At 49.2% G+C, this 12,807-nt stretch overlaps 5 protein-coding genes across 5 annotated transcripts; 1 reads left to right on the forward strand and 4 right to left on the reverse strand.

Moving 5' to 3' along the window:
* Positions 1-67: 67 nt before the first annotated feature.
* Positions 68-566, reverse strand: BDW47DRAFT_121051 (uncharacterized protein; the record flags this gene model as incomplete). Its single annotated transcript, XM_024815568.1, has 3 exons — positions 68-124; positions 221-294; positions 386-566. 3 exons carry the CDS (start codon positions 564-566, stop codon positions 68-70), a joined length of 312 nt encoding a protein of 103 aa, XP_024667640.1.
* A 557-nt stretch (positions 567-1,123) lies between these two features.
* Positions 1,124-4,606, reverse strand: agdC (putative alpha-glucosidase). The gene is made up of 7 exons (XM_024820194.1): positions 3,930-4,606; positions 3,262-3,869; positions 2,961-3,204; positions 2,838-2,909; positions 2,325-2,786; positions 2,169-2,277; positions 1,124-2,116 (listed from the first exon to the last, which is right to left on the reverse strand). The coding sequence occupies exons 1-7, from the start codon at positions 4,144-4,146 to the stop codon at positions 1,207-1,209; spliced, it is 2,622 nt and encodes an 873-aa protein (XP_024667641.1). The 5' UTR covers positions 4,147-4,606; the 3' UTR covers positions 1,124-1,206.
* Positions 4,607-7,478: 2,872 nt separating this feature from the next.
* Positions 7,479-8,652, reverse strand: BDW47DRAFT_90801 (uncharacterized protein). The gene is made up of 2 exons (XM_024820195.1): positions 7,865-8,652; positions 7,479-7,797 (listed from the first exon to the last, which is right to left on the reverse strand). Exons 1-2 carry the CDS (start codon positions 8,377-8,379, stop codon positions 7,584-7,586), a joined length of 729 nt encoding a protein of 242 aa, XP_024667642.1. The 5' UTR covers positions 8,380-8,652; the 3' UTR covers positions 7,479-7,583.
* A 711-nt stretch (positions 8,653-9,363) lies between these two features.
* On the forward strand, positions 9,364-10,544 carry BDW47DRAFT_113626 (uncharacterized protein). Its single transcript, XM_024814461.1, has 3 exons — positions 9,364-9,860; positions 9,917-10,151; positions 10,207-10,544. Exons 1-3 carry the CDS (start codon positions 9,490-9,492, stop codon positions 10,396-10,398), a joined length of 798 nt encoding a protein of 265 aa, XP_024667643.1. The 5' UTR covers positions 9,364-9,489; the 3' UTR covers positions 10,399-10,544.
* A 757-nt stretch (positions 10,545-11,301) lies between these two features.
* Positions 11,302-12,026, reverse strand: BDW47DRAFT_121055 (tubby C-terminal-like domain-containing protein; the record flags this gene model as incomplete). Its single annotated transcript, XM_024815569.1, has 2 exons — positions 11,302-11,397; positions 11,460-12,026. 2 exons carry the CDS (start codon positions 12,024-12,026, stop codon positions 11,302-11,304), a joined length of 663 nt encoding a protein of 220 aa, XP_024667644.1.
* Positions 12,027-12,807: the final 781 nt, after the last annotated feature.

Consider the following 12,807-nt stretch of genomic DNA (forward strand, 5'->3'; position numbering starts at 1 on the left):
GCTTCTTCCAGCCGTATAAAACATGACCAGTAAAAATACACCGAATCATTCCAAGCACAGAGAGATTTCACTCATCAGCCGCCGTCTCCAACTGCGCGACAGTAGTGCAAATGTACTTCGGGCCCTAAAAGTCAAAAAAGACACACGATTAGCCCAGCTCTAAACCACACTCAAGAATAGAACCAAGGAAAAGATCAAGGGGAAATAGGAAGAAACATACAACAGTATAACAGCACACAGGCTTCGTCCCATCCTTACACTTCACAATAACATGCTCATCATCGAGTTGCTCGCCTGTATTCAGAAAAGAAAAACACACGTTAGCATTGTCCCATCCATCGGTCTCAAGCATAATAGCATAGATAATAAGGTAGGAAAGTCATACATTTATCACCCATCATCCCTTTGTCGTTGTTTCGTGCCGGCACCAGGTCGGAGCAGCAGTACGGCTGCTGGATGAATTTGGTGTTGTCTGCGGCGAGGTCGCAGAAGTAGTCTATGAAGGGATTGCGGGCGAGTGCTGTTGCTGAGAGGAGGGATGCTGCGAGGAGGGAGAGGAGATGCATCTTGTTTGTTGGTGGCTTTGGTTGTTTTTTGAAAGAGAACGTGTGGTGAGGGTAGTGGCTGGGTTGGAGATAGATCGAGTTGGGTTTGGGGGAAAGCTCGGTTGGGAGGATTTTATCTCTGTACCTGCGTCCTGGCTGCGAAGGAGGCCTGTCTAGGGGGTGGCTACGCTGTCTAGGTGCGTATGTTGTCGTGTTTCGGATGGTGTGGTTGGTTGAGTTGGGGGATATCCCTTGCTTTGGGCCTCGAGAGCATGCCTGGCATCTTCACTGTAAACATGCCAGAATGGATCGATCCGGGGTGGATGTATGTGCAGACGGAAAACTCCGTGTGGTCGATCTATTAGCCTGCACGTGTTTTCTCTGGGGACTTAATGTAGTCTCATTCTTTCAGGGTTGGGTGAATCAACCAGTGAGATAGTAAATGCTATTGCATCGATAGCTCCCCTGGGTGATCCCTTGGCTCGAATTAAGTTTCTTGTCGATCATCAACCCTTCCATTACCCTCTAGTCATACTCCGCGGAGGTCTTCTCACAAAATAGATAGATTAATTTCTATGGTGAAATATCACCCTATAACACAATGTACCGAATAGAACAACTTCAGCAACTTCAGCACTTCAACAATTCCCCACTTCACTACTCACAGCACCTTCACCTCAGTGTCCTTGGTGAGCTCCAAGCGCTGCTTAACACTAGCAGTCTTCACACCAGTATGCTTGTGAGCCCCATACACCTTGATATCATCCACAACAGCCTTGATGTCACCCTCGAACTTGCCCTTGACGTGGAGGGTGCCCTTCTCGTAAGTGAACTCAACCTCCAGCGTAGCTTCCTGCTCCAGGGAATCACCATCGTCGAGATAAAGGCTACCCGAGGCCTTGCCGTCCAGACCGGGCGCGATGATCAGCTCGAAGTTCTTCTTGCGCAGCTCCGTGGTGGTCATCGCGCTGGACGAGCGCACGGGGATGATGCTGCCGCCGCGGATGTGCAGCGGGATGTGCGTGATGTCGATGTCTTCAAGCGTGATGTTGGCGCCTTGGCCGACGACGGGCGCGCCCGTGTACCAATCGTAGAAGATGTCCTTGGGGAAATACGCCTCGACGGAGGTAGCACCCTCGTCGGGAACGGGGCTGACGAGGAGAGCATCGCCGTAGAAGAACTGCAGGTCGTTGGAGAAGGTGTTCTTGTCTTCCGGGTACAGGTAGAAAAACGGCTGCAGGAAGGGCTCGCCCGTCTGCGACTGGCGGTAGAACGACGTGTAGATGTAGTCCAGAAGGCGGTAGCGGATGTCGATCGCCTTGCGCGCCGACTCGGCGACCTTGGGCCAGCGGTAGAACTCCTGCGCGATGCTGTCGAGGCCGTTGTGGTTGCGGTAGAAGCTGTAGAACGCGCCCAGGGCGGCCCATCGCGAGCAGAGCTCTTCGGTGGTGTTGGCGCCAAATCCGCACACGTCTGCGCCCACCATGGGGACTTGGAACATCGAGGCGAATGCCGTGATCTGGGCGATTGAGCGGCGGTATTGCCACCATTCGCTGAGGTTGTCGCCTAGCCTGTTGACGAGTCAGTAAGATGCTGGCTCATGGGGTAGTAGAAGCCACTCACCAGTGTCCAACGTCCTTACCCGCGCCGGCAAACGTGCTGCGCGTGATGATCAGGGGTCGCCGGCCCGGACGGCGGGACTCCATCGCTTCCCTTGATGCGCTGCTCATCACTGGAAAGGGTCAGTTATGGCCAATTCTGGTGTTGTGTTCCACTTACTCGCTCCGTAGAGGTTGTGCGTGTCATACTCGGAGTACTCTTCGCCCTCGTGGATAATATCCGTATGGATAGTCAAGTTGCTAAGAACTCCGGCCACGTTGTCGATCTTGTATGCCGGGTTCAGCAGGTCACGGCCGGGAAGGCCAAGCTTATTGCCTTTGGTGCTATCCCGTCGAACCTTGGAGGACGGCTGGAAGTCTTTCGGGAAGCCGGGCAGTGGGCGAGGGTTACTCGGCCGCACCGGGGGCGGGGCCGGCGGCAGGTCTGCCTCCTCAGCATAGGCGAAGGGATCCGAGCAGGGGAACGGGCAAAAGTTGGCGCCCTCATTCATATCGATCCACAAGCCGTCAATATCCACGCCGTCCTCTGCGCTGAAAAAGTCGCCAAATTGCTCGTTCCAGTATTCTTGAGTGCCCTCCTTGAACCAATCGGGGAAGGCGGTCACACCAGGCCACACGGCGCCTACAATGCATTAGTATGGATATGTGGTAGGAGTGACCTGTAAGTTCATACCCAAGAAAAGGTCGCCCGTTGAGTTCTTGAGGAAAATATCCTGCTCGACACCCCTCTTGTATCCAACGTTGTCTGTCGGTCGTCAGTGTTGCCCGGCATAAGTTGATACCTGTCTCCACGTACCGCTAACGCTCACCGCCGGATCGACCATGACAATGTATTTCTGGTCGTGGTCGTGGAGGTAATCCACGACCGAACGCACGTTGTCAAGGGCGTACCGCTCGTCATCGAGCGTGAACACCCGTCTTCCGCTCATGTAGTCAATGTCCGTCCACATAGTCTCCAGCGGGATCTCGGCCTTGCTGTAGTTGTACACCACTTCTGCGACCTCGAAGATATCCCGGTATCCGTAACGGCAGTTATGGTACTTGAATTGCAGTCAGCGTCGAGCGGGTGGGAGAAAAGTCCAAGGAGCCAAACTTACACCGAACGCCCAGTAGCTCTGCATGGCGGGAAGGCCCACAATTTCGGAGTACTGAATGCTGGCCTCCTTGGGGGTGTCTCCGGTGAAAAAGTAGAAATCGAAAACACCGCCCAGAGAGTTGTACTCGAGGTATTGCTTGCCGTCCTCGGTCTGGTCGATCTTGACGTCCATCCCGTTGGAGTTCAACAAGAAGACACCATGAGTACCAGCCTCGCCGCGATGGTCGTAGTATACCGGGTGAGTACCGTAGAGATTGGTGCCCTCGGGAGTACCGTAAGCATCGCGGTTCCAGAAAGTCTGAGAGTAATTGGTGGTCGGCAGACGCAGAGGGCCAATATGCTCGCCCAGTCCATACAGATTAGGGTTCTTGGGGAGCGATGTACGCAGGTTCAGATACTGCGACTGGAAGATAAGGGTCGAGTCGCTCGTATCGAAGAGGATTTCTTGCCCTCTAGTGACGGTGAACGAGAAGGGATTCTCCTCATAGTGGAACTTCAACTCCGAGTCCTGGCGGGTGCTATCGACTCCCTCGATGCGAGGGACAACCGACTCCGGGACCTGGTAAACTTGCTCGTCGGCGTCATAGATCATGACATGGAGACGTTCATCTAAAGACGCCCATGAGTACATTAAGAAGCGACGGGTGGATCAAAATGCGGGGTTTTTACCAGACTGGTATTCCACCAGAAGCTTCAGGTCCTTCAAATCCTTGCCGTAGGTGTCGCAGGGTTTGCCAGCGAGAGTCAGATCGGCCGTCAGAGAGTTGTGTTTCTCGTGGATATTGGAGAGATAGTATCCCGGGCAATCGCTCTGGTCCTTCGAGCGGGAACCAAGCACGGCGGCCCCCGCAGCCAGGGGCGCCAGCAAGAGCATTGATACTCTCATTGTACCGCGTGATTTGAGGTTCACGGTGTGGTGAATTGGTGTGGATGTCAACCAGACTGAGAACTGGCGACCGGGAAACCCATGAAGTATTTATGCCAGACGTCGGTCGGGGAAGAGACTTGGCACAGACCACAAGTCTAATTGAGTTCAAAATAAATTAAAAATGAGACGTCGGCTACATTCCAGAAGGGGGGCGCATGCAGCACGACGGAGCTCGGCAGCGGGGGAATAGATGCAATAATCGGAGATTGTGCTGAGGCGGGGACATTGGTCAGATCGGACGGTGTCTCAAGACATGGGTACGGGTCCCTCCGCTAAGGCCCTAGTGGACTAGCAGGGACGCACGACACCCCGTGGGATATTAGCATTGAAACTAGGACGGACGCTGACGCCACGGACGTGGTCGAGAGACTGCCGAGCATGTCATCTCGGTCATTTGTCGGACTTGCAGCCAGCCCGTTTCCCACTCCCAAGACTGCCAATATATCGCGGTCTGCCCGTTTGGGGTTGGTTGACTTGGCTCGATCTTTGATATCACGATGAAAGTGAGACGGAGGCGCAGACGGAGTAATCATCGAATCGGATGGCCGAGTTTGGGGGAGGATATTGAGTGGTTTTGACATATGAGGTACAATGGTATGATGTGTGTATACTAGACGTGTATGGAGATAGGTATGAAAGTAGATGAGGGGATAGACGGGGATGGAGGGACAATGCAACACAACTTGGCACTAGAAACAATAATTGCCCCATTATTGTCGGGGTCGCCAACCCACTATCCCGAACCCGGTAAGGTCCTTGATAACGTAGTATTCTAGAGTGTGGAGTAGTTGTCCGACCTTAGTGTCTGAACTTGATCACCTCATGAAATTCCATGGGTAGAATGATCTAGAAGTGAGGAATTGTCGGATGTCGCTTCCTAGAATTGTTTACATCGAGGATTGTAATGGGCGCTTGACGCATATACCAATGTATACTAGCGCTTAGGAAAGGTCATACATATGTCCCTAAGAGAGTAGTTAGCGATGATGTTGAACAGTATTCAAGGTAATTGAAAGAGGACAACGAGTAAGCGTTGAATAGCGAATAAGCCAGCTGGTTGGGTTGATTATTGATTGTTAGCCCTGCTGGATGTGATCTCACATTATTGGTAGACTCATAACCACCCTGAAGACTATCCGTACATCCAGGGACCTCATGAGGTACTGGATACAGGGTTCCAGCTCAGTAGCCGAAGTACTTACCATTTTAGGCAGTATTTCCAGCAGCCCGGGATATGAATCTGTGAACCAGTCGGAGAGCTATTGGGGCCGTCCATGGGGCCATAGCCGAATATACTCCGTACCGGGGGAACCTTAGGCAGTCTGCTATTCTTACTACCGTTCTTTCTCTTCCTTCTATCTACCCCTTCCTTCGGTTCTATGATCCTGAGTGGAGACAATCGTCGGTGCCAATCGTCGGTTTGCGCGGACGCGGAGTTGTTTGGCGTCGGAGATATTGGCGTGGAGCAGTGGTCTTGGCAGCATCTCTCAGGATTCTGGAATGTTATGGATTCTTGTGCGTGGGATTTGAACCTGGACTTTTGAAAGAGCGCGGGGATGTGTAGCCAGTTGTAACTGGCAACTGGCGAGAGGATGGAACGCGTTAAACGGTATAGGAATAGTTTCTTTTTTCTTTTTTACTACTACTCTTGGCGTTGATGTACTCTGCAGGGTCCCAGGCGGCGATTTAGTCGACTACAATGTGAAGGCCTTTTTCTCCCTCTCTCAGTCTGTGTTTCACTCATTTTGCTCACTGATTGATACCAGTCCATAGTATTCCGCGGGCTATACACTTACCACATCCCATCAGCCTAGATAACCCTAAAGCCACTGCAGTCAATATGGAAATTATGTTCTTCAATACAAGAAAGCTCCCCATGACTCGCAATTACCATATTTGATAGACCCTTATTTAATTCTGAACAGTTGCGTCTACTGGGGCACTGAGGACAAAAAGGGGACATTGACCGTCGCTTCTTGCAAGCTTTCTTCATGTTTCTGCGCTGTCGGTCATGCATTTTCCAAGGCCGGTTATCTCGTCCCACCAGGGCACTGTTCTACTGTGAATCCCATTCCACCCAGTTAGTTGGTTGACGTAGGCTAGGTGAGCCTCGAAATCTGCAGAGACCATCTAGCAGTGGGATGATGTTTTCGTGGAACAGAGAGTTACATTCAAAAGCAGGGCATTAACGATGCGTATCAGTCTCACAGAAAGACTCATTCGGGAACCCACAGCAATCTCAATCTCTCATGGTCGTGTGCGGTACCGTCGACAACCATGTCAGACCAAGACTAACGGCGTTGAAGCTGTCGTGGACGGTGGAGAGTACAACGATGTACAGTACATCATGTTTAAAATGACGTGGCGTGGATCCAAGTGGAGGTGCATCTTTTGTCTATCGAAGGCGAAGTGTGAGAATACAGTGATGGATTCTGTCACTAATAATGTACTTACCATAGCCCCCATTTGGGCTGTTCTTTCTAAACAAGTCACGCCTTTGACTCTTGTTGCAAGTTAACTATGCTGATATATGGTTGCTATTATTAAAAAGTCGGTCAAGCTCTGTCACCTAGTACCTACAAGAAACACCCAATTTGTTCATCATTCATGCAAACTAATTGTAAAGCAACTGGCTTTCCTGGATCAGATTCACTAGCCTAGTCCTTCACTTCTAAGGCGGCGCAAGTCTACCTATATCTATAATCATTTCTAGTATCTAAGAAGTGACCAATATAAGTAAGTGAATATATTACCTGTGGTCATATGACTGAATTATTAAATATTACTATATGATCACTCTGCATTACAACATATCACCATGGTGAGACACGTCACAGTGCTCTTAATCTAGTACCAAAAAACTCAAGAAAAGCTATCTTTCCCAGAAATGCAAGTTAACGTAGTGTCGTAGTGTCTTACATTAATCCGAGGATGGGCTCTACACTCAGCTTGGCTTTTCACACAGTGGGGGAGTACGTGATCAAAATTTCGAACTGAAGGTACAGTAGCGCAGCCAGGTGATCCGGATACACGTAATAACAGCGGAACTGAGAAAAAGATTAGGCTTTGGCACTACTAGTTGACTCCTTTGAAATCCGGCTGGTATGTTCTTGGTTATGTATGTGCTTGGGATGGGCCTTGCCAGGGATAAAGAAACTGAAAATCATGCTCCCGAGCCAGGAGGTCTTAAAGCTAAATGAGGAGCTTAAGTGATGATGAAAACCATATAATTACAAATGCTATGCCACAGTAAAAGGTTACTTACAAGTGGAAAAGTGTCATGATATCTTTTGTAGCCAAGTGGTACCTCCTTTCCTCATACTAGTACTAGCGGATCAAAAGGATAAATACAAAAAGCAAGAAGCAGGACAACTATCAAGAAGGCGCTTTTCCATCTAGTAATGCTGGGCACTAAGGCTGATCGCTAGAAGAATTGGGCCTAGTTTGGACATGGCAGAGGCATCGTTAATGTTCCAGGGACCAAATTGATGCATCACCATGAAAGGATCGCTGCTCATATCCCCGGTCTGGAGATAGTTGATGTAATCATTGCTGTACTTAGCGACAGAGATATAGATCTCCTGCCTATCTTGTGATATAATAGTACGACTGCCATCTGCCGAGTCAGTGCTACTTCGGGGTTGAGTAATAAATGATAGTCGAAACGTTCACTTACGGCTTCTTCCGACATGCGGGGACTGATGACTTGTAGTCTTCCAGTAAGCCAGCCACCATCTGATGACTCTCTTGTATGCGAATCTGCGGTTCTTTTGTCTGCCTGAGTACCGGCTTAACTTCTATGATAGCCTTGATATCCTCACTGCGATCGGCAAGGTAGCCGTCCGTCCTTGCTTGGAAATTTGCGTTGGTAAATTCCGCCGTCAAAGGCTTTCGGTGCGGAGACCAGCCAACAGAAAGGTCGAAGTGGAGTGTGATAGAATCAAGAAAGACCAGGAGAGCTGTATTTACAATCTGCTCATCTTTCGTTGGGGGGTACATGAATTCATCATCGGGGCTGACAGTACTGTAGCGAGATGGAGGCAGCGACGAAGAACCTAGGTAACTCGTATCTTCCTCGTCATCAACGCGGGGTGTTTCGAAACCCTGGATGGGCTTCGGAGGAGGAGTCGCGGCGGTAAAGTCCGGTTGGCGGATCGAAGGCTGTGCGGCTTGCGTCTTGGAACGAGTCATGTGAACTTTGGGAGTGAAGACAACACTGCCGGTAATATAATCCTGTTTTGTTTTAGAAACTTCCAGTTGATAATGACGGGCTGGTGCAAATGTCCCTTCGGGGATCGAGCCCGTGAAACTTTGGCAGTATTTCTTCCATGAGGGAAGATTCTCCAACTTCTCGCTGGCTTTTGGCAGCCAATGGTTCAAGTCGAGGAAAGACGGTAATCTAGAGATGGCATTGACTTTCCAAAGCACTCGGAGTAGTAGGAATTGCTCCCTGAAGACATGTGAAGCCGACTTCAACTGGATATCATGGATGGTTTGGGTGCCAGTCCCAAAAGGTCAACTTGCTCCTGCCATTCCTTATGTGTCTCTGGGACGGGCGTGGATGGGTCAATCATGTTGAAAAATGGTGTGTTTTATCGCAGAGAACAGAGTGGATCGTAAAGGAAAGAAAGTTGGCGAAGGAGGACACCACTACCTATGATTATGGTCCCAGAGAAAACAGGGCCTTTTATGCAAACGTGTAGTTAGATGACTTGGGCCGCTCTTGCATGAACACTCCTCTTCAAGTAAGCCATACTCAGCAACATAACATGCCGTATGAGTACTAGGAAGATTTGCAGCACCACTGTTTCTCCATATCACTCAATCGGCCTTGTTGTCTGGTGGTTTACCTGGCCCGACTCCTGTGACTGAGCGCCTCCTTGACCAATAGACATGATATTTTGAAGCTGGTTGTCACAATTAGTAAGTGACTAATACGAAGACTCGTGCATGGCGCTTTACTTGTGACAGCTCACGATGCTTCGTGGCCATTGAAGATACCAAACAAAGAGAATGAGGATGAGGCCATTGAGGCCTGGACCTGCAGGTGGTGAGGCAGGGCTGTGGCAGCGGCAACGGGGATCGACTTTGATTGGCTCTGAACCCGTCGCGGGGCAACGCTGGGAGGTTTCCACCCACCATCAGTGAAGATCATCAACCCAGAGCTTTGGCCACACCCCTTCATGCTGCATCATTAGGCTAGTCGCAAGCATTTAAGACTACAGTTCTTCTCTTTATCTCAAAGTGGACAGACCCTGTCATAGTATTCGTTTTCTTCTACTTGCCATTCATACCTAAATCATGGCCATGGATCCCGTCGAGCCTCGCGATCGATATAATCTCCGCAAGGCACTCACCATCATGGAAAGGGACATCAAAGCCTTGGAAAAGGATACTCTTATCTTGGATCAAAGCGTGCTGAAACGGTACCGAGTTCAAGTCCTACCCCTGAGTCTTGATGCCAATGACTCGCTTGCACCAAAGTTTTTCACTTCTTTTGCTCCCAAAGACATGCCAGAGCCAACAGAGGAATATGTTGGCAGAGAATACGACAATGACCTTGTAACTCTGTCCAACGAATATGGGCGACTGATCTCCATTTACCTCAAGTCTTACGTTGGCGAGTTGGTTTTTCACTTCCCAGAGGTCTCACGAACGTGGCTACGTTATCAGTAAGTCCCCAGTACTACTCCTTATCCAAATATTCCTTTACTCATCGTGTCTCCAGGATTGGCGATTATAATTTTGGCGATGATATTCTATACCGAGTTTACGAGCCTGAATTTGGCACATTGGATATACGTCACGTCTCTGATGGCTCCAAGCCGCATATTAAATGCATCATGCACAACGACATTGATGTAGATGATAGTCATCTTCTTTATGGGGAACTATTAACTGTCATCCACATCATGTTGGGTCAACTGAAGTTGAAGGAGTTTGTTAACGATATGGTTGCACCGGTACCTCTACCTCCTTCTGAGCATCCTCAACACAAAAAGCTGATTATGATGTCAGGTCCTACTCTTTTCTCTGAATCAACAGCATCCACGTGTCATTGAAGCATACTTTGATGGGCAGGAGCTGTTGGTGCGCCGCACTAACCGCTATGATTTTACGTTCTTGAATGAATCTGGGTTTAAGACCTTTGCACAATGGTTGATGGGCGATCCTATTGGTGATACGTCAAGAAATGCGGTCCGGATTTGATGGGTTGATCTTGGGTTAAGGGTCTCTGGGATATGGCGTTTTCGGGGCTTTGTAATGTCTTTGCGAGTTAATGGTCAAGGTAGCATCTGGGACGGGCTTTTTACACTATTTAATTACTGTATCAATGCAGAAAGAGTATCCTCAAACGGTTCTCACTAACGATAGAGAGATGATTAAGATATAGCTATATCATAGAAGCCATCTGCCCAGTTTAGTAAGCTATCTAGCATAAGGGCCAAGTGGGTATCTCAGTCATGTCTTTCACTTTCTTGACGCGATAGTCATATACACATAATCTAAAGTTCCCCGTCTCCCTTTGATTTGTCTACAAACTACACTATCGTGGCGCCGTATAATTGGGGTAGTTCAAGTCTGGGTCTTGCATTATTTGATACCCTCAATGCTTTATTTTAACAGATCCAGGGGAGTACTACTGCGGCCGGAATGTAGCTTAGAACCAGGAGATGACCCAGGAGATCACCTTGGCTGATTAAATTGAAAGTTTCCCACACTATATGTATCTTGACTTGTCTTGCAATCTTGCAGCCTTTTGCAACTTTTTCATAATCATCAATATCGTCATAATTTACCGTTTTACGTTGTTCCTCGCACAGATCCAAATCTCAAAGTCAAGGCCAGTTGCGTCCATGTCTGATTAGGTTTTACGATCAGTCCAGCGCTGGCCAGCGCTAATTCTAGTGTTCTCTCGGCGAATTGTCATGCAGAAATTCTTTGGGTAAAATAAGAAACAATTGGCAATGCAAACTACATGAATTATAGTCCCCCATAGGCCCATAGGGGTTATAATCACGGGTATTTAACTCGGGAGACAATCTAAGCAGTCCGACTTGAGGAGGAGTATTCTCTCCAAGGTACGCAAGCTTCCACAATGACCACTGCATATCATTTACCATCTGCACGGGAATCACCAGCTCCATGGTACGAAGACGCAGCCGTTATGTGCAACATATAGGCCATGACGACCATAATCACCGATGCCTGCGCAACAATAACATTAGACTAATTACGGTCCATTCAATTTGAGGAGACGAGGAACGTACCAGCGAAACATCCAACCCCCTTGTAACTTGAACCTCCCATTCCAGCTCGGTGGGAGATACATGCCCATTCGTTCTCAGGGCCGTCATGACCAACGCCCCCTTGAAGTAGACATGCGTTTTAGACCTTGACAAATCCTGCCCGCGAACTTTGAGCTTTACTTCCTCCCCGTCCCCCGCAGAATTCCTCACGTAGACATCCAACTTGTTCTTAAGCGGGTTCCATCTCGGAGCGATCGCAGCTATCGACTCCGATGTGTCCTTCCCACCCGGAAGATGGACAAACCACGTCACGCCAGACTTCTTCAGCGCGAGCTCGAAAAGTGGAAGGCTTGAAGCATCGCGGAAATAGCGGTATTGAGTAAACGGTGCAGACTCCCTGTCGATGACGAATAGTTTTCTCTCTTCCGGGCTCTTGTTGCTACCGTCTAACTCTTTCCATACTGTGATGTCTTCGTCGGCGCTGTTCTTGGATTTCTTATGTTGCTTGACATAGATGGTTGTTGGGTAGGACGCAATGTACTCGTTGCGGATGGCAATGGGTTGTTTGAGGTCGGTTAACTCTTCCATTGTTGTGTGTGTTATGTCTCGTGGTATGGATATGTAGCCCTGGAAGTTGCTGTTCACACATGAACAAGTATCACCAACTTTGTTTGATGGTATCATTAAAGACAGCGTCAGGCTATTTTTATGGCACTAACCAAAAGTCTCCCGCGGTCCGCCCGTGCTTCATATCCCGCCTCTCTGCGGAGTATTTCCCTGGGGATGAGGGGCTTTTCTCTCACCGTTGAAAGTCCATGTACGTCATATACCAAATAAAACCCTAGTGGGGTAGAATATTTTGAAATAAAGACTGTAAGCATTAACACGCGCGGCGCCCTGTCCGGGCTCGAAACAGTTAAGTATTCTTTACCGCTAGTGTATTCGGCCCCCAAACGGAGCATCTAGCCGCGAGTCAGACGCATGAAGTTACCATGGACAAATAGGCGTGAGTCTACAGCCAACTAAGCACAGGCCACACGTATTGGGTCGGATCGGGATGTCGAGCGGTTGGCGAAGCAATCGGGCTAGGCATATAGGGCTGCGGGTCGGCTCCGCCACGCCCCACGGCCCGAACAAAGCCCTAACCGGATTTCGCCCGACCCCATCTCTAGACGTTATTGCAATATGTACGAGAGATTTGATCGATTTGATGGAAGGTTCAAATCTATATGGGTTCTTAATATTCCTGCAAGGATCCTTCACTGGAATAGGAGGCGGTTGCTAGAGCAAGTTAAGCGAACAAATCACTGCCTGTCAGTTGTTTGACCGTCAAACGGGACTATATTAAGGGCCGTCTATTGCGACACGT

The sequence above is a fragment of the Aspergillus candidus genome (assembly GCF_002847045.1).
Source record: "Aspergillus candidus strain CBS 102.13 unplaced genomic scaffold BDW47scaffold_84, whole genome shotgun sequence".
In the NCBI taxonomy this organism is placed as follows: Eukaryota; Fungi; Ascomycota; class Eurotiomycetes; order Eurotiales; family Aspergillaceae; genus Aspergillus; species Aspergillus candidus.

Excerpts from the sequence above, each read along its gene's own strand:
- agdC (XM_024820194.1), bottom strand. The coding sequence starts at position 4,146 with ATGAGAGTATCAATGCTCTTGCTGGCGCCCCTGGCTGCGGGGGCCGCC. Across the intron at positions 3,870-3,929 it reads TCTGGTGGAATACCAGTCTG|ATGAACGTCTCCATGTCATG; the intron begins GTAAAAACCCCG and ends GGGCGTCTTTAG. Across the intron at positions 2,910-2,960 it reads TCCGGCGGTGAGCGTTAGCG|ACAACGTTGGATACAAGAGG; the intron begins GTACGTGGAGAC and ends GACGACCGACAG.
- BDW47DRAFT_90801 (XM_024820195.1), bottom strand. The coding sequence starts at position 8,379 with ATGACTCGTTCCAAGACGCAAGCCGCACAGCCTTCGATCCGCCAACCG. Across the intron at positions 7,798-7,864 it reads CCCGCATGTCGGAAGAAGCC|TCGTACTATTATATCACAAG; the intron begins GTAAGTGAACGT and ends GGCAGATGGCAG.
- BDW47DRAFT_113626 (XM_024814461.1), top strand. The coding sequence starts at position 9,490 with ATGGCCATGGATCCCGTCGAGCCTCGCGATCGATATAATCTCCGCAAG. Across the intron at positions 9,861-9,916 it reads CGAACGTGGCTACGTTATCA|GATTGGCGATTATAATTTTG; the intron begins GTAAGTCCCCAG and ends TCGTGTCTCCAG. Across the intron at positions 10,152-10,206 it reads TTAACGATATGGTTGCACCG|GTCCTACTCTTTTCTCTGAA; the intron begins GTACCTCTACCT and ends TTATGATGTCAG.